At 38.7% G+C, this 18,281-nt stretch overlaps 1 protein-coding gene across 11 annotated transcripts in view; it reads left to right on the top strand.

The window, feature by feature from the left end:
* LDB2 (LIM domain binding 2) overlaps positions 1 to 18,281 on the top strand; it is a 218,849-nt gene that overhangs the window by 168,805 nt on the left and 31,763 nt on the right. For all 11 annotated transcript variants that reach the window (XM_068679976.1, XM_068679975.1, XM_068679973.1 and 8 more), the window contains 2 exons: positions 1,857 to 1,979; positions 3,589 to 3,672. In XM_068679976.1, the coding sequence (XP_068536077.1) occupies positions 1,857 to 1,979; positions 3,589 to 3,672 (207 nt within the window). The remainder of the gene's footprint in view (positions 1 to 1,856; positions 1,980 to 3,588; positions 3,673 to 18,281) is intronic.

Raw genomic sequence — 18,281 nt, 5'->3', positions numbered from 1 at the left:
TTGATTTTTGGGATTCTATGTAAAAGGCAGCATTAAAAAAAAAAAAAAAAAAGAAAGAAAGAAAAGAAAAAAAAAGAGGCCCATTTAGAATAAGAACTGCACCAATTTTATTGATTAAAAGCAATGCACAAAATTCTGCTCTACATAAGGAAATTAAATTCCTTTATAAGATGTATATATTTTTACCACTGTGATATGAGGTATGTGTTTCAGTTTTTCTATTAAAATTTGTTAATGCCATTGCATAAAATAGATCTGTTAAGAGCTGTGGGCTTCTGAGCTTAACAGAAGAAACATTTGAGAAGCTACAGGTATTATTAAAAAAAAATCAATCTGAAGTATTTTCACATTAAATGGTCAATAATCAGGAACTTTGGCCTCAGTACAGTGACATTAATACGAGAAAATGTTGTTCTTCTTGTATGAATTCTTCTGTGCACACGTGTATCCCTGTGTAATTTCATATCATAGTGCAAGTGATGTGAAAATCAAAATCAGGGTCAAATGACAAAATAAGTCACACTAAGAATTTCAAGGCATCATTGAGGTATGCTGAAAGGGACAGAGGAGAACCTGTTGCAACATTCTTCTTCATAGCTCTACAGTAATTTGTCTGTGTAGTTTGCCTGTTAAAATTACCTATATGTTTTCGCAGGAATAGCCGTGATGATGTTAAGTGAACTGTTAGCCAGAAAAGCCACACATTGCTTTAGTGGGAACTAGTCAAATCTGAGCTGGGGCTTGTAAAAAGGCTCAGCAGCCTCAACCAAATCTAGGATGGCTAATTGTTCAATCAAATATTGGTTGTATTAAAGTTGGAAGAACCATTTATTTTAAAAGCTATTACACCCTGTGTCCACAATATCTCTATACCCTGCACTTGGAAGTTTACTTTGAACAAGTTGTAAGTTCAAGCATCCAATTAAAAAAAAAAATCAGCTACAGAGATAGCTAAATTTTGGATCATTTATTTGTTCCAGAGTACCCCTAGCCAGGCACGTTTTTTGCACTCACTTATTTTAAAGACAGCCAAAGCATTTTTTTTTTTTCAAATTAAAGTTGTGGACAGTTGCACCAGTAAGAAAAGAAAATACACACTTCCTTAGACATGCCCCCTCTCAACACTGGATGAGCCACTGTCCATGGATGCAGCTGCACTGTGCATGACTGCATCCTCTGGCCGTTCATTGCTGCCCCATCCCTGTCTAGCTTTCTTTGTAAGGGTGGTATTTATAAAAGTAGATAAGAAATAGAAGGAAAAAAAAAGGGGGGGAGGGGGGGATAAAAAGCCCAGAAAAGACAAAAATACTTGGAAAAGACAAAAAAAAAAAAAAAAAAAAAAAAAGGAGAACTAAAAGGAGAACTGTCAAGAACCACCACAGCCATTCAGGGCACTCAACTAGAGAGGAAAGGAAGGTTTACATGCCAGTCACCAGTAAGCCAGTGAGATCAGTGTAAGAAAAGCTGGGAATGGTGGGGTCAGCAACGTGACACTGAGTATACGCAGTTGGACCACGGTCACCTCTACAGTGAGGTTGAGTCATTAATTAGCAGTCATGAACCAAGAGGGAAAGAGAATTGACACAATAGATAAAATTTAGTGAGCACAATACTCCATGTTTGTAAGATGCTATAAAATCCATAGTGTTATAAGTTACTGTCTCTGCAGTAAGGCCAATGAAGTCATTTTCCAACATTCGCTTTTTCTCCCCAGAAGAAAGAAAAACAATTAGTCCAGCAGAGATGAACTGCTGATGGTACTACTCTGATATTTTTGAATGTTATTTGTTCAATGATACAATACCATTGAAAACAAAATTCCTGGGAATTTATTTCATGCATTTTATGTATTCTAGGTATGCACTGAAGGACGTCTTATCTTGGAGTTTACTTTTGATGATCTTATGAGAATAAAAACATGGCACTTTACTATTAGACAGTACAGAGAATTAGTCCCACGCAGCATTCTAGCCATGCATGTAAGTAATCCTTTTTTCATTTGACCTTATGCAAAGAGCTGAGATTAGGTTTATGAAGAACTTCAGCAAATTTCACACCCAAGGCAATTAACTATAAATATTTTGTTTTGCCTGCAACTATGTCCATTTACAAGTGCTTTCATCACTCCCTCCTTTCTCAACAATATATTGTTGCCACTGTTGCTGTGTTTTCATTTTGGTTTAGCACAATTTATCTTTTAGTCCCATTTGGTGGTCTGTATAGTTTGGGCCCAAAATCTGCTATTATTGATACTAACTGCACTAACATCAGTGAATTTTCATCACTGTAGATACAAATTATGTTTAGTCTTTAAATGAAGCTAACTAATTTTGCTTTTGCAAGAGACAGAAAATAAATAAATACCATACATTTACTCAGAATCCTTCAGAACCATAATCCAGGTGTTCTTTTTTCATATTTCAAGGATGTTTTCTTTTGTAATTGGATGAAAACACACACAATGGAACATTAAAATATTAAATATTCTATAGATTGAAGTCAAAATATTGTAAGGTAAATCACTGGGGAGAAACAAAGGACAGAATATTATTGCTACTTTCAGTGCTGCATTATGGAAGCATTCAGATTAGTAGCGCTCCATATCCAAAATTAATTGCAGGGCTATGAATTTATAGAGGGTAAAAATACAGCCCCAAAAGCCCTTATTTTGACATCAAGTTACTTAGATAGCCAAAGATAAAGATATATTTTCAAAGTGGAGTTTTAAATAACGTAAGTGGCTCAGACTTTTTTTTGAAAATGCTGTTACAGACTTGAAGCAAATACACTTGAAAATTTTCCCTTACATTTCTATCTTTTTTTTTTTTTTTTTTTTAAGAGGGCTGATCTTGTTAACTCTTCAATACTACCCATTAAATGAGGATAGCTGTAAGCAATGTTTTATATTTAGGGGAGTTGTAATTCAAAGACAGTAAGGGACTAGAGCCGGGTTAGCCAGTGACCAGCAGGTATTAATTTTAGTAATGAGATTGATCTCATTTTAAAGAGGAGACTGGTCTCACAGGTAAAACTCCCAACTAGGGTCAGAGAAGGACTGTACTCATGTTTTTCCTGTTTCATCTGAGGAAAAATAACCTGACCAGAAGGGCTCTTCAGTCTGTCCTTAATGCCCCTCATGCGAATAGATCTGCTGAAGGTGCCTTGATGAGTTCTCTCCGCTTCAGTTTCTTGTACACAAAAAGAAAGCAATAGCTTCATTACTCCTGCCTTTATCTGTTTAGTCTCTTGGTCCTCCAGTCAGCACATGGAAGGCTTGAAGTCTACCATGATCCTTTGGGAAGTTCTTTAGTGGGACTCTGCTTGTTTGCACCCCATGCGTGGCCTGACTTCCTAGGGCTATTTCTTGAATGGGCAGGGATATTGGAAAACAGTCTTCATTTTGCTCCCATTTTGTAAGGTTTTGCTTTTTCCTGTGCAAACAGAACACTGTAGCTTATGACATAAATTTAGCATCAATAGGAATGGCATATTGCTTCAGAGAGCCGTCCCCACATTTCACCAAGCACATAAAGAAAAAACAAATAGATGAAAAGCAAAGTGAAAATTCTCTTTCCCTCTGTTGTTTAGGCACAAGACCCTCAGGTGCTGGAGCAGCTGTCCAAAAACATCACTCGAATGGGTCTGACAAACTTCACCCTCAACTACCTCAGGGTAAGCATACCATAGCTAACGATTATTGCAAGCATTTTTTAAAAGTCACTGCTAGGTTTGAGTTAAGGTAATGAGAGCAGAGCCTGTGTCAGTCAGGTAAGAAATGGACCTAACTCTTAATGAGGAAGAAGGAGAAACACAGAGACTGCACTAAAGATGTAGCTGCTATTAATGCAGCATTACAAAGGGGAAGGATTTTGTTAGGGAGTTGAAGCAATGTGTGCATAGCTCCCTGTTTTTGATGATCTTTCTTCTCAGTTTTGAAAAATTGGTTTATTTTTTTGCAAGTAAGAAATTCCCAACCATTTTTCCTCTCTGTTTCACTGTTCCTGAGAAAATGGCAGCTCATTCTTACTAAGAACTGCCAGTCTTCTCCACCTCTTCGACCTCCCCACCTCCCCTGGCAGAGGCAGGGCTGAGCAAAATCTCAGCCCTGTTTGCAGCAGTTCCTCAAAGCAGTCCTCACTTCTCTTGCTTCTGGGAGCCTGAGCTCCCTCCTCAGCCTTGCATTGAATTGAGTGTGTTTTTTTATGATTAAATAATGCATTTGTTCCCATTGCTTTTTGACCCTTAAAGTGCATTCAAAGTTTGGAAGTTTATTTTTATTTTTGAGAGTATTCCCTGGTGTGGGCTTACAATGCATACACTGAAATATGGGTTTGTAGAGTTCATATTTCAAGGTTAAAATTCAGATTTTTCTTATTCCTAGACATGCTGTTAATAGATAAAATGGGGCAAATTGCTCAATGATACACCAAGCTAAATTGTCCAAGAATATCTGATTTTATTCCTTCTAACTGTGTGAGTAATTATTCAAGATGCTTCTTCAAGATGACAACAGCACTCTAGAAAATGAATTTTTTTCAGCCTAAGGTAGGGTTATACCTGACAGTCTTTATTTTAGCTGCACTTCTTGCAGGGCTGTGATCCTTATAACAGCTTCCCTAAGGATGGAGTCCTACCCCCAGAGTGTTTTGGACTCCAGTGGGGGACACTGTGTAGGACGGAGACATGTGGTGAGATCTCTCTCGCTGCATGTCTACAGCTTAGAGACAGCCTGTAGCTGTCCTTCCCCTTCCAACAAGATAAGCCACTGTTGATAGTTGCTTATGTTGTGTTGGCGTTAAAGATACCATTCAAATCAGCTGCGTTACGCAGAGCGGGTCTGCTGTACTGTAACTGAAGGAAGAATTTGGCATGAAACCTCAGAGGAACAAGACATTGTGTTAGAATTTCCCATGTATAAATTCAGGAACAGTATGTCTACGTTGTGTGCATTGTATTCTTACAATTAGCTTAGCCCCTGGCCTGGTTTGGGGTGACCATTGTGCTTTGGTAATGTTGACGCACCCACACCGCTGTCGTCTTGCAGCTCAGCGCCCTGGAGCACGTTCTCCAGAAATTCCCTCTGGGGTTTCCTCATAAGTCACACCACATTTTGCATTATGGCAAATCGGGCAGCAAGCAGCTCTCTTTGGTAGACTATTTCCATGTTTTCTTTCTGAGTTTTCCTATCTCACAAGGCTTTGCCTGGCTTTTGAGATCTTTGATTCCCTTAGCAAGGCTGGACACACTGGTGAGCGCTCGGAACGGCCCACGCTGGCTGTAATGCTCATCACACAGCCTCCACAGGGCTCCAAGGTTGAATCTGTGGCATTATCCCTATCGCTGATCCCTTCCGGGTCCTTTGTGGTGTGTTCTGTAATTGCTGAATGTGACAATGCAAATGAGAAAGGCAGGGGCCCCGCTAGGACGCAGCTGGCACCGCGCACCCGTGCTGCTCCCCCTCAGCATCAAAAAAAAGGAGGAAAGGAAGAAAGAGGGGGAAGACAAAAAAAATAAAATAATAATAAAAAAATCCTCAGGAAAAGAAAACTGGGATCAAGATAAGCACTAGGGAGATGAGCACTGAAGTGGAAGGGGATGAAAAGAAGAAGTCTTACTTTTTTTCTTCTTCCAGACTAGTTTGGTTAGCTTAACAGACATTAGGTCTCTGGGTGCAAAGCTTCCTCTGGCTCCTGCTGTGGTGATTCCAAAAGGAAATCTTTTTTTTTTTTCCTTCTTCTTCTTTTTTTTTTTTTTTTCAATCCAATCTTTGTGTCTTTCTTTCTTGCAGCGAGGAATTGATCATTCTGCTTTTTTTTTTTTCCCTTCAGATGTTCGGTTCATCATGGGAGCTCATATGAGATAATATGTTTCCATTTGGTTTACTTCTTTCCCAATTACTTTGTTCTGTTAATTTTAATATGAAAATCCTTTTTGAACTTAGAACTATAAAACCATGCAGTAAAAACAAAACAACAACAACAACAACAAAAAACCAAAACAGTAAATGCACCGAGGTTTAAGGTGTCTTATTCTTTATTTAACCAGCATTTATTGTTATTTTATCCAGTCTTCCCAGTATTTAGTAATTAGCACTGTTACATGTGTTTGAATAAGGATTTCAAACTAAGCATAAAAATGATTTTCATTTTTTTTCTGCTGCACACAGCAAAGGCTTGTGATACTCATAAGCGAAAACTTCACTGATGGGCAGAATTAATCATTTTTATTCTCCAACGTGCACACAGCAGCAAGCCATGCTGCAGTCTCTTTAAAGGCAGAATTTAAACCTGGATTTCAGATGGTTGTGATATAAAGGTATAGCCTGTATTTTTTACACTCTAGACATCACAGAATGCTAAATCATTGCTATTTGGGATAATTGCAGTTGCTGGCATGTAAACCTTCATTCCAAAGTGCCACATGCCTGTAGAGCCACAGCTTTGGATGTGTGCCCTATTTTTTCTTCATTCAATCTGAATAAGGCTGTCCAGCGTAGAAGAACATTGATTTTTTAAATCATATTTAATACAAATTTAAAGTATGTTTTTTGGAAGATATTCCAGAACCTGGAAATGAATCGTTTTGTCCTGTGTCATTTGCCAAATGATTTTTCTCTGTTTTCTCTGGCTCTGTGTAAAACCATAGGCTTCCTTTCCTTCCAGTTACTAGTTTGTTTTGTTCCAGCATAATTGATTACCTCATCAATGGGGTCAGCAGACTTTGCTGTAGCTGCTGAATAGGAGTTGAACACACTGTCTCAGAAATAATGAGCAAAATCTTGTAGGTTTTAAATTAATATCAAGCTTTTTAAAACGTAATTTCTCATCGAGTCATCAAGTAGTGGATATTACAAAGTATCAGATAATAAGGCCAAGACCTATATCCTAGTCTTAGTCTCTACAACTCCAGGAACAAACAGGGATCCTGTACAGAGTTTGAGGATGGAGACAGCACTCAGAAGAACAGTTTCTACCAAGCTACAATAATTTAGTCCCCACACATTACCTTCATATTTTTTTTCTATGTAGTTTTCTAGTTGTTCTGCTATTTTATTTAGATCTTAGTGTGCAACAGATTTGAATGTATTCTAAACAGCAGCTGTATACCAGCAGCACTACTCACAGCTTGAAGCTCAAATGTTTCATGCTGCCATCTATAAAATGATCTACTCTCTCAAAATTTCTCTCATGATAAAAATGCCAGCCCCTACTGCCAATTAGGCAGGACTACCTGGCCTGAGCCTTGAAATATCGCTGTACCTTGCCCAGCAGGCTTCCAAAAGTTTGCCTCTCCTTTCTTGTACTGGATGGGTTGGGGTGATTTCTTAGAGCTCTTCTAAGGGCATCCGCCCCATGCCATGGGTCTGCTCTCGCAGCATGTTTGTTTGAGTTGGTGGAGCTGAGCCTGCATCTGCCCTTTGCAAAGTGTGTGCTGGAGTGGCAGAGCCTCCTGCCTGTGTCTGGAGAGACATCGAGGCAGGGCGATGCACAGTCCCATTTCCCCTTACATCCTGTATGGCTGCATTAACCAAGGCTTATCTGAACTACAAATTATCCAATTTGTTTTCTCTATAAACCAATAATGAAGTGTTACTATTGCAACAGAGGACAATATTTTCTGAATTCCCCCTTTCACTAATTTAGTTTCTCACTAGACACTCAGATTTCTTCTGCTAGGAGTATAACATGAATTATTTAATGGGACACAATTTTCTAAAGGCAATACTTACAATGCAATCAATCCATTTGTATGTATACCCATTGTGCATGCAAAATTTTCTTTTCAGTATGCAAAATAGACACACATGCAACAGCTTTAATGTGCAGGGAAATCTGCTTTTCTAAATATGGCTTAATGCATGGAAAAGATATAAACTCTAGTCATTTGGGTGCTAGTTTCCTCCTGATATGTGACAGTTCGTGGCAGCTATCTGGTCAATATTTTACAGCAGTTTGTGTGTCTTGAGTGAAGAAGGAGAAACATTACATGCAAGCATTGTTAAGGATGCAAAGTCAGGTGCTCAGGGTAAAAAAAATGCAGTATTTATAGTCGCCCATGCAACATTAATCCCTCTCCCTTGGTGAATAATGTTATGTTATCATCTTTTAACTACAGCGTTGTGTGTTGTGGTTTCCCCAGAGCCCCTGACTCAGGCCAAGTGCTGCGGTGCTGCTCATTTCCTCATAGGCTTTTCTGCAGCATCATTGTAGTACCTCATCTGCAGATGTTGGTGGTTGTGTAGCACCCACCAGGTGACGAGCATTGTCATGTGGCACTGAGCACTCAGAGCAGCACACGTGTGGTGGCATGGAACAGTCAGAGGAGGCAGCTAACTGGAGGTGGCCATTCAGAGGAAGCAGGGGTCTGATTTTGCAGGGCTCTTGGGGTAACAAAACTCTTGGCAGTTGGGTGCAGTCTATTGTCTCAGGCTAGCTATATAGCTGAAAAAGGAACAGACAAGCATTTCAGCTTGTACTGGTGCAAATGCTTTTAACGTGACTACATACCACAGCAGAGCTCAGCAAGGGCAGTTTGTTATAGCAGCCTTTGGTTGTTCTAAAATCTATGCTCATCCTTTCCCGTTCTGCAGTTCCCTTCTTCCTTCTTCTGCCATGTTTCAGTGTCTTCATCAGATAAGCACCACATCCTGCACACAGCAACTTCATTGCCTTAGTTCTGTGCACAGAGTGTGGAGCGTTAGGGAAGCAGGGTGTGTGATCATGTAGTGAGATGCTGTACCCGAATGGGTATGAGTAACAAGTTCTATTAAGGTTTCACGAGCTCTCAAAAGACGTGTTTGGGATTATTTAATCATTCCGGGGATTTTTCTATGAAAGCTGTCAATTTTAAAGAATCCTCAGAACTCTTGACACTGAAAGCAGACACAACATTCTGTAGACTTGATTCCTATAAATGGCAAAATTTTTCAACCTAAAACAATTCAGCTTGGGGCAACTCTCCCCAGGAAAACGCAATCAAAGTCAGAGGGTTCTCACAGAAGGATTCAGATGACTCTTAACTGGCTATCCATTATCTATCTGCGCCAACTATAATTAGCAGATTCTGCCAAGGTTCTCTGGTAATGTAATTTCTTGCATTTATTTCAGTAATGATCACAGTGGTTTCTTTTCCTCACTTTCATGCATCTAATGTTTTATAGACAATGTTATATGTCACTTTCAGAATAATAAATGAGAAGAAATGTGTTCTTTGCAACAGCTCATACAGTCAAATGCTAGCTTTTCATTTTTTTTAATAAAGACACAACATCACAGAATATATATAGCAAAAATTATTCCATCATAAGCAGAAGAGATCAGAGAAAACAATACAGCATTTTTTTTTTAGAAAAGAAGCAACCAGGATGGAGTGAGTGGGGACAGGGAGCAAAGAAGGGAGAGATGCAGGAAGTGGGACAGGTAGAGAATGAGGCACCAGTGCAGAAATGGTCTGAAAAGATGGAATCTGACATAGCAGAGATAGGGCACAGGTTGGAAAAGTGACACTCACGTTGGTAACAATAATAGTATTGTGCTTTTTGTCCATTGATCTCTAAGTATTTTATTGAAACAAATGAAGTGTGCTATTGATGGGAAGGATTGGATGGCAATTTTAAACTGGACTTTAGACCGGAGGACAGTCAGCCTGTGCAGTAGTGACAGCTCTGCTTCCTGTGGCTAAGAAGTAGATTTTAGTCTCTGTGGTTAGCAGAAATTGTGGATGTCAGTAAAAAACGGGCAATGGGAGCTGAGCATAAGAGATCAGGATTTTATCAGAAATGGTAAATTTTACACACATTCTGGAGAGGGAAATGGCCAGTCTTCACACAAAGGGCACTGATGGGCTCATGAGTTTCAGTTAAGGAGAAAGATGTATTGTGTATGAACACAAGTCAGCTACTATGCCCACTGGACAGACAGACTTTATGACCTTTGAAATAAAATTAAGGTCTGGACTAATGAGAATGGAAAGATGATAATCAGTGATGTGAGTCCTTGAAGCATCCATGAGTAAGAAATAAGAATGAAGTTAGGTTGGAACAGTTTTAAAATAATAAAAAAAATAAGTTAGAAGGGTAAAAGAAAGAGAGACAAAGACAAAACAATAGCCATACAAAAACAAACTACAAGATTTAAACTAATAATTTTATTTCAGAACATACAAAAAGGGGAGAGAAAAGAAAAAGAAAAAGAAAAAGAAAAAGAAAAAGAAAAAGAAAAAGAAAAAGAAAAAGAAAAAGAAAAAGAAAAAGAAAAAGAAAAAGAAAAAGAAAAGGTCCAAGAATACAGCCACAGGCTCTGTTTTTAGAACACCAAATTAAAGCCTGGACTGGTATGCAGTGCAGTCATAAATAATAATAACTATTAATTAAGTTTAGGAATGAGAGCTGCAGAGGTATGATTTGTACGAAGACCTGAAAACGCCAAAACCAGCTCCTTGTTCAAAGCAATGAAGACAGCAAAAATTTTAATTAGTTGTTGAATATTGAATATCCATGGGTGTTTGGTGCAAATTGTTATGCAGGGAGGGTTGAGTGGTAGAAGAGGTCAAGAAATAGGCTTTTATGCAAAGCCAGTGGTTCAAATCTTTGTTCTTGGAAGCAGTTATTATAGAGCCTGAAATATTCATTGTAGAAAGCCTATGGCAGCCTATGGTCTGCTCTCTATTTGGAAAGTGAATCCAATACCTCCCCCATGTTTTTAATCTTCAGAAGGATTATTTCATGAGTCTGTTTATTCTGATATCAGAAGAAACTAGGTCAGATAATCATTTTAATAATTTTCTTCAGGTAGTTAACCTCACCAGTTAGCTTGCTTGTCCCTTCTCCCTCCTTTGCCACTTTTTCTATACATAGTATGGTATTACTCATTACATATCTCTGCTGGAGAGATCTATTTTGATGCATTTCAAGATGAAATTCAGCTTTTCCATGTTTACATACACTGGAGGTACGCTTTTGGCTCTTGAATTTCTTCCTGTTTGAAGGATGCTCCCATAAAAGTCTCATCTTGGAGGTCTTTTCCAACCTTAACGATTTTACGATTCTATGATCTTTCTTGTGTGACACCCCAATCTTTGTCTGTATGGATGGTGCCTCCCCACTTTGTGTCATTCAGAGTCCATCCATAACCTCCCACTTCTTCTGCTATAATCTCACCCTATTTTTATTCACAAAAGAAACTCTAAAAAGCAACATCTGACACTAAAAAGTAAAATACCACAAGCATATAAAAAGTGATTAATAGTCCTGGGTTTCTGTGTTTTTTATGGATTGGCTTACACAAAGCTAACTTTGTCTTCTGTTCTGTACTTGCACAAGCACTCTCAGAGCTATATAGTTATTTGGGTCAATAGACTGGTCTGGTGGAAAAACTCATCATCCTTTCACCCAAACGATGGTCATCCTCAATAACTCCCTTGGTGCTACTCATGTGGGCAGGGAGTACATGGATTCCTATTTGCTGGCATCTGTCTTGAAGTTAGACCTCATCTCCAAATTTGCCATCACTGAAGGGAGAGGGCAATAAATGTGCTGGGGAATCCTTCAGATCCTAAGCTGTGAAGTTCCCTTTCTTACTTCTGAATCTGAGAACATTATAGCAGATGTGTCTGACCTTTTTTGCCCTTACGCTGATACAAATATGTTCTCTTCAGTGGAGTGACTACTGACTTTCAGGAGTACAATTTAGGGCAGACTCTTGCTCATTCAAGATTACCATAATTTACAAAACAACTTGAATTGAAAACAAAATAAACAGAACAAGGAAAGGTTGGTTTATCAGTGCACTGGTTTTGAGTGAAAAACAGAATATGTATGTCTGTGTACATATATATAAAAATGGAATGCACATTTTTGTAAGTACCCAAGGAACCTTACTCCAAGCAACTTAGCAGTTAATTGCACTAATTTAAACTATTTTCTAATTGTGCTAAACCTTTGGAAAACTTTGGTAAACTGTTTCACCGAAGTATGTACCTTTCTATGAGTATCAGTGTTTATCTGGTGGTCATAAATGTGCAAGTCCATGCATTGCTTTTGATTTGAAAGTATATCTTGTATTCATATTAATGGATATATCGATTGGTATATCTAATTAATGATACATTAATTAGATAAATTAAAGAAGCCCATGATTTTGCAATCACCTCACCTAATGTAGAGAATTTACAGACCGTGCTGATGAGCAGAAGCACTGAAGCAGGCCTGTTCTGGTGCATCCACAAAGCTTGTGAGCAGAGTGTAAGCAGAAGACATTTAAAAGATGTTAACGCCGTTTTCCATCTGTTTTGTTTTACTTCTGGTACTGTGCTCTGCACAGCTAGAAACCTGCTATATTGAATACTCTTCCCTTCCCCAAAGGGCTTCCTTAATCCTGTGCCTCGTTACCTTTTCCCATCAGTGTCGCTGCCTCACCACTGCTTCACAATAAGGCAGTTTGTTAATCAAAGATCCAGTTCAACATCCATTGAAGTCAATGGGTATCTCTCCTTTGATCCAAATGTCATCTCATAGTTTTTCATTTATTCAGAGGTCTTTTATACCCATAAAATCCAATTTATTGAAATTAATTTCTCCATTCCCTTGGGCAATATTAGCCATGAAAATGCCATGCTTCATGAACAACAACAACAACAAATGGTTATTTTTATTGCATTTTTTGTTGTTGTTTTGTTTTGGAGTTTTGTGACAAAAGAAAATTAACTTGATTTAGCCACAGATTATAGTTCTTAGGTGAGCCCAAAGGAACAAATATCAGCTCGAGGATCTGATTTGAAGAAAAGGTTTAGGAATAGAAAAGAATGAAAGTATACAAAAGAATAGTGCTTTCATAGCAAGACAGAGAATTTTCTCATTTTATTAATCATTCAGGCAAAACTTAGAGCTGATTTAATTAAAGGACTGTGCACCATTTCTACTCAAGATAAGATGATTTTACATAAAGTAAGTATGAAGCACATGAAACAAGCCCAGAGCCCTATTCCCTAGCCTGATTTCATAGCATCTCATTTATGAAGCAGGATTGGACCCAGCCAGGTCTGGAACAAAACCTCCAAGGAAAATGCAAGCACTGTCTAAACAAAATGGTGTTGGTGATTAAGCAGAGATCATAGTACTCTCTGGAGCAAACCTTGTCTCACTCTGGTGCTTCGCTGCACCAGCTTCACCACAAGTACTATTACTCTCTCTACCATGGTGTAATGTAGATCCCAGGCCTACAGGAAGGCAGAGGTCTCTTTCTAGAGACTTTCCAGTCAAACTAATGAAGTTATAAAATGGAATAATCTTCTGATTGTGATATGCAAATGAAGGAAGTAAAGTTTCAGTCTTCACTACACCAGACCTTTCCATTTATTAGCTTTTGAGAAGATCTATTAGAGCTACGTTGTCATTTGAAATATTATAGTCTATTTTAATAGCGAGTCAGCCTTTTGTAACTCTCCCCATATCCTGGTGGTATTCCAGTGTATCCTTGGGTGCCTTACTGTTTTTCTTTGTTAGTGTGTAAGATGAAATGTTCAGCCATACAAAGGAGAGAATATCATATATTCTATTGCTATGACCTTGAACAATGTAATTTTAAAAATTAATTAATTTTCTGAAAATAATTGCAATAAGAAACAGAACATGAAATACAGCTTGCTCATTATGAAAGCTAGAAGTATAAGGAGAATAAAAATCATTCAGAAGAAAAATATATACTCTTGGAGCCTTTTAGTGTTATTACCAAAATGATATTCATGGCACTTCTTGTTTCTTTTGTGCACCTTCTTGGTGGCTAATTGTATCCTGAAGACCATCTGGTCTCTTGTCAGCTTCTTCAAATTCATCCTGGGTCAGTGTCAGGGTAGATTGGTTCCTATAATCTTATTTTAATATTTTAATTCTTACTGTGGGACACTTTACAAGCTAAAATAAGCTTCCTGTTGCTATAATGGATGATAAAGAAAAACACCACTAATTATTATACAAGTATACAAGCTGGAATACCATCTCAGAAAGCAGTGGCCTTTCTCCAGATTCCAGTGCCACAACTGGGTGCAAAGCTTCTCCTGTGGTATTTATATATTTCACTTCCTTTAAAAACACAAGGTACAAACACTGACAGATAAATCACAATAATTTTGTGAATTTCACAGCAGCAAAGGACATGTGGACACTGCCATATTCTAACCTCCAAGGCTTGCTCCCAAGCTGCTGCAAGTCAGCCCAGCTCTGCTGAGATGATGGAGAGCAGCCACGCACTGCCCGAGACTCCTCCGAGTCCAAACCCAGAGGGAAAAGGCTGCCTGCCTCTCTTTTAGAACAAAACAAACAAACAAACAAACAAAACAAACACGAGCCCTCAAACCACAAAAGCTTCAAGAGCTTTATTTTTATTTTTAACTGACTACCGCACCGGGGACTAGAAACACATGAAGAAAGAGGAAAAACAGCAGAAACAAAGCCTACTACCCAGATGAGCCAGTGAACTGTAGGGCAGGCAGAAGGATGCTGTCTATGACAATGCTCTCAATTCTCTGCTTATGCTGTCCTCCCATGTTTTTTGCACCAAATACTGCTAATGACCATTTCCTTCAAGAGGAGGGAAAACAAGAGATATCACAGGAAGGGTCAAAATGTAAAGCAAAATACTTTTTTTAAACACTGATTTGTTCAGAATGATCCTTTAGGCTCTTTTCTCTCTATTTCCTTTATGTGAAATTAAAGAAGAAAGCAGCCTTTTTGTCACCTGCCATGAAGGAAGTTATTGGTCCTTGATAGCTCCTCTGTTTAAATGGATGTTGTGGCTGCTTAGTACATCTTGAGATGGATGTGTCATGCCAACTTTCACCCCTAATTTATATTCTCACACAGACCTAAAGGGAGCTTACATTTTTAACTCACAGTGTTTGATTTCATTGTTCAAAGTTTTGTTCTTTCATAGTTTTTTCTGGACAAGAATTAGATGAGAAAGATCTTCAGAGGATATCAACTAAAATGGGGTTGTTGATTTTAGTGGAATTATACTGAATTGTAAAAGGGAAAAATCAGTCCAAAACAGAAAAAAAAAAAAAATAGAAGAAAAGTAATTTAATTTAAAAAATAGAAGAAAAAGTAACAAAAAAATAGAAAATAGAAAAAATAGAAGAAAAGTAACATTTAATATCCTTAGAGCTGGCTTTGACAAAGCTTTTAAAATGTGAGCTGTTTAATTATTTTTTTCTTATGCTCCCTTCTTTTAGGCATACATACATATATTTTCCCAAACAATTCATACAATTTCCCAAATAATTTATACAGTTTGTCTTTACTCCGCTTTCTACTTGTTAGGCTGGAATCAAGTTTTTGAGGCTCGTTATGGATACAGTCCAAAAAGCTATTTATCTATGTGTGTAATCATGGAAGGTGATGTATACAAAGGTGAAAACAGCCATTTGTCATCACGATCTAGCCCAAGGATGATTTGTATTTGTGCCTTGGGAATAAGGCAATACAGGCAGTTTTTCTTCTCATTAGCTACTTTATTTGTATCTGTAGGGGCTGTCAGAAACATGCATTTAATAACTCAACAATCTGTATGTTAACAAATAAGGAGCTGAGAATCTATAGAATATCTTAGAAACCACAGTTGTGCAGAAAATGCCTTTGGTGATGAACAATTCAACCTCCCACTTGGGAGTGCTCAAAAAAAAAATTAAACAAAAACCCAGAGTGGATTCATCTATGATGACTTTTTTGCCTTTCACTTATCATTTAGGGATTTTTACTTGAATACAAAATTCTGTTTTCCCCAGTTTTAGTTGCAAAAAACACCCCGCCTATATTAGTTGGCCGGTTTGGGCAGAGTGTTACTGAAGCAATGGGAAAGTCCAGGGAGTGCATCTGTGGTTGGTTATCAGTATTAAACACCTTGAACGAATTGTGTAGCATCAGGAAAACCAGATGACTTCAGCCATCCAAGAAGTACAAGAAAATGCTTTGCCTGCAGGCTGTTGCAGCTATTATAAAATAGAAATAATTATGAAGAGGAGAAAAAAGTTCATCCACATACATTTACTAAAGTATATGCCCGTGACATCATTGAAAATATGCCTGAAAGTTTTAGCATAGTAAAGTTATTTCATATTATAAATTGTGTCATGCCTGTTCGTATTTTCTGTGGCCTCAGAAAATCTATATCTACCTGCACTCCAATTGTCATCATATCTGATCTTTTTGCAATTTTTAATTGTTCTAACAATATTGTTGTAAGAGCTATCATAGCCCTTGCACAGGTGAGGAGCTTTAGGATGCTCAGAAGTATATAAAGCCCCAGTCAGACTTAGGGGTTTCCCTGGAGCCTTCTGTTAAAGTCTTCAGTCTTTGACTGGAGTTTATTACTTGGAACACACAGGTATCTGTGCCATCCTGGTTCAAAGGTTCTGCTCTCTTTCATTTAAGAAACATGCTCCAAAAGTTTACTAACTTGCTCATGATTTAATAATGGTATTGTAATCAAGAGAGAACCGTCTAGATGAAAATGTAAACATGCCTTTCTCTTTTGAGTATAGGTAGCAACAATAGATATAAAACACCTTTAAACTTCTTGGTCAGGTTGATGGTTGGACTTGATGATCTTGAAGGTCTTTTCCAACCTAAATGATTCTACGAATCAGCCAGCCATCCTTTTGGTTATTTTTGCAGCACAGGACTGGAGGTGGTCAGTGATGCCTGGCTTCATCTGGTACACCAGAACCCTTGCCCAGAAATCTGGACATATGGGTCAATGTCCTCCTTAACCTGTGGGAGTTCAAGCCCTCATGTACTGATGCTTTGTGTAGAGATTAATGGTTGTGAGGTTCTTTTGAAGGTGGGCCACAATGGGAGGGAGAGCATGGTCCCCTCGACCAGAAGAGAGTATGAAAAGGAGAAAGATAGTCTCAGCTGATAAGGGAGCATGGCTGACTAAGAATGAGGACTTATTTTCTGGTCTTAGCTCTCAGGATTCATTTTTTAATCAAAGAGCCAGTGAGTAGCAGGTTGGTGTGAAAGTGCCAGTGGTTGCTCTTCTATGTACTCAACTTGTACTTGTGTGTACTTAAGTCATCCAGGTCTGTTAGGCAGACTTAGATTCCATTTGATTATTCAGACCCTTAGGTTATGTCCATCCTCATACATTAAACAGCATCCAGGGATGTTATTAGGCACCTGAAAGCGATGTCTATACTCTCTTAGAGCTGTCCCTGGTCTGCTTTTTACCCATGCTGACTTTCAGATAATTCAGGGGCAGAGCTCAGGAGTTAGTGTAACATAGAGCCCATCGCTGGAAGGCAGTTTGTAGGTGGCCTCTCTTGATGCATGAGGAGGTTTAACATTATGAATATGGGGCATTCCCTGCCAGTTGCCTTGCTGCCAGAGAACAGTGCTGGCACATTTAGTTTATTAAGGTTGCTGCAGCTTCAGGGGCCTTTAGCACAGAGGGTGCCTAGTCTGTGAATTTTGAACAGCGTTTGAGCATGTGCCAGGCTCACCTCATCCACAGTAGGTGAACTGCAGGTGCCTCAGCAGGACTTTTATGGCTGATATTATTGGAGTTGAAAGGGCTTAAATGTGGGTGCTTTTGGACCCCCTTTTTTTTTAATTTCCTTTTTGATGTTGCATTTAGTGTTACGACCAAGGTCGCAGACCAAGTATGAGCTTGAGGACCAGATCATCAAATTTTTTGCCTCATGTCATTTTGCCTCATTTTGCCACCATTTAATTCCTGTTTTCTATATTAAGAGAAATGCATGCTTGTGCATATTTGTTCTTTCTGTCACAGGAAAATGCTGCTGTTGTTCTGCATGCTGGGACCTCATTTGCAGTAAAAGTTTGCTGTCAGCTAACAGTAGCAATGGCAGTCTCTTTTTATGGCCATCCCAGATACACTTACGGGGGCCAGAGGAATACCTTTACTTGCCCCTCTGGAGGAGACCAGCAACCTTGACGAGGCAGGAGTGTAATGGCCCAGCACCAAAGCACCCAACACACAACAAAGCATGTTTCAGGATGGGAGGACAGTGCCTGAATGCCACTGAGAACCGCTAGCACTTGGAAATGTATATCTGGGTCCACAAAACAGGGCTAAAATCTGAAAAAATGCAAACTCCTCGAGTATCTCTGGTCCTTGTGTTCCTGTCTGAGTAGAGTAAGAATCTGCTCTTTGATTTCTTTTGTTAGTGTTACAAAGTCATGCGGCTCACAAAGAGGAGAGGGGTTCCTCCTTTCTGAGTTGCACTTTACAGCAGAACTGTTAAGTGCTGAGCACAGTGGTTTATGG

The sequence above is a fragment of the Anas acuta genome, chromosome 4 (genome assembly GCF_963932015.1).
Source record: "Anas acuta chromosome 4, bAnaAcu1.1, whole genome shotgun sequence".
In the NCBI taxonomy this organism is placed as follows: domain Eukaryota; kingdom Metazoa; phylum Chordata; class Aves; order Anseriformes; family Anatidae; genus Anas; species Anas acuta.
This window is presented reverse-complemented; position numbering and strand designations above follow the sequence as displayed.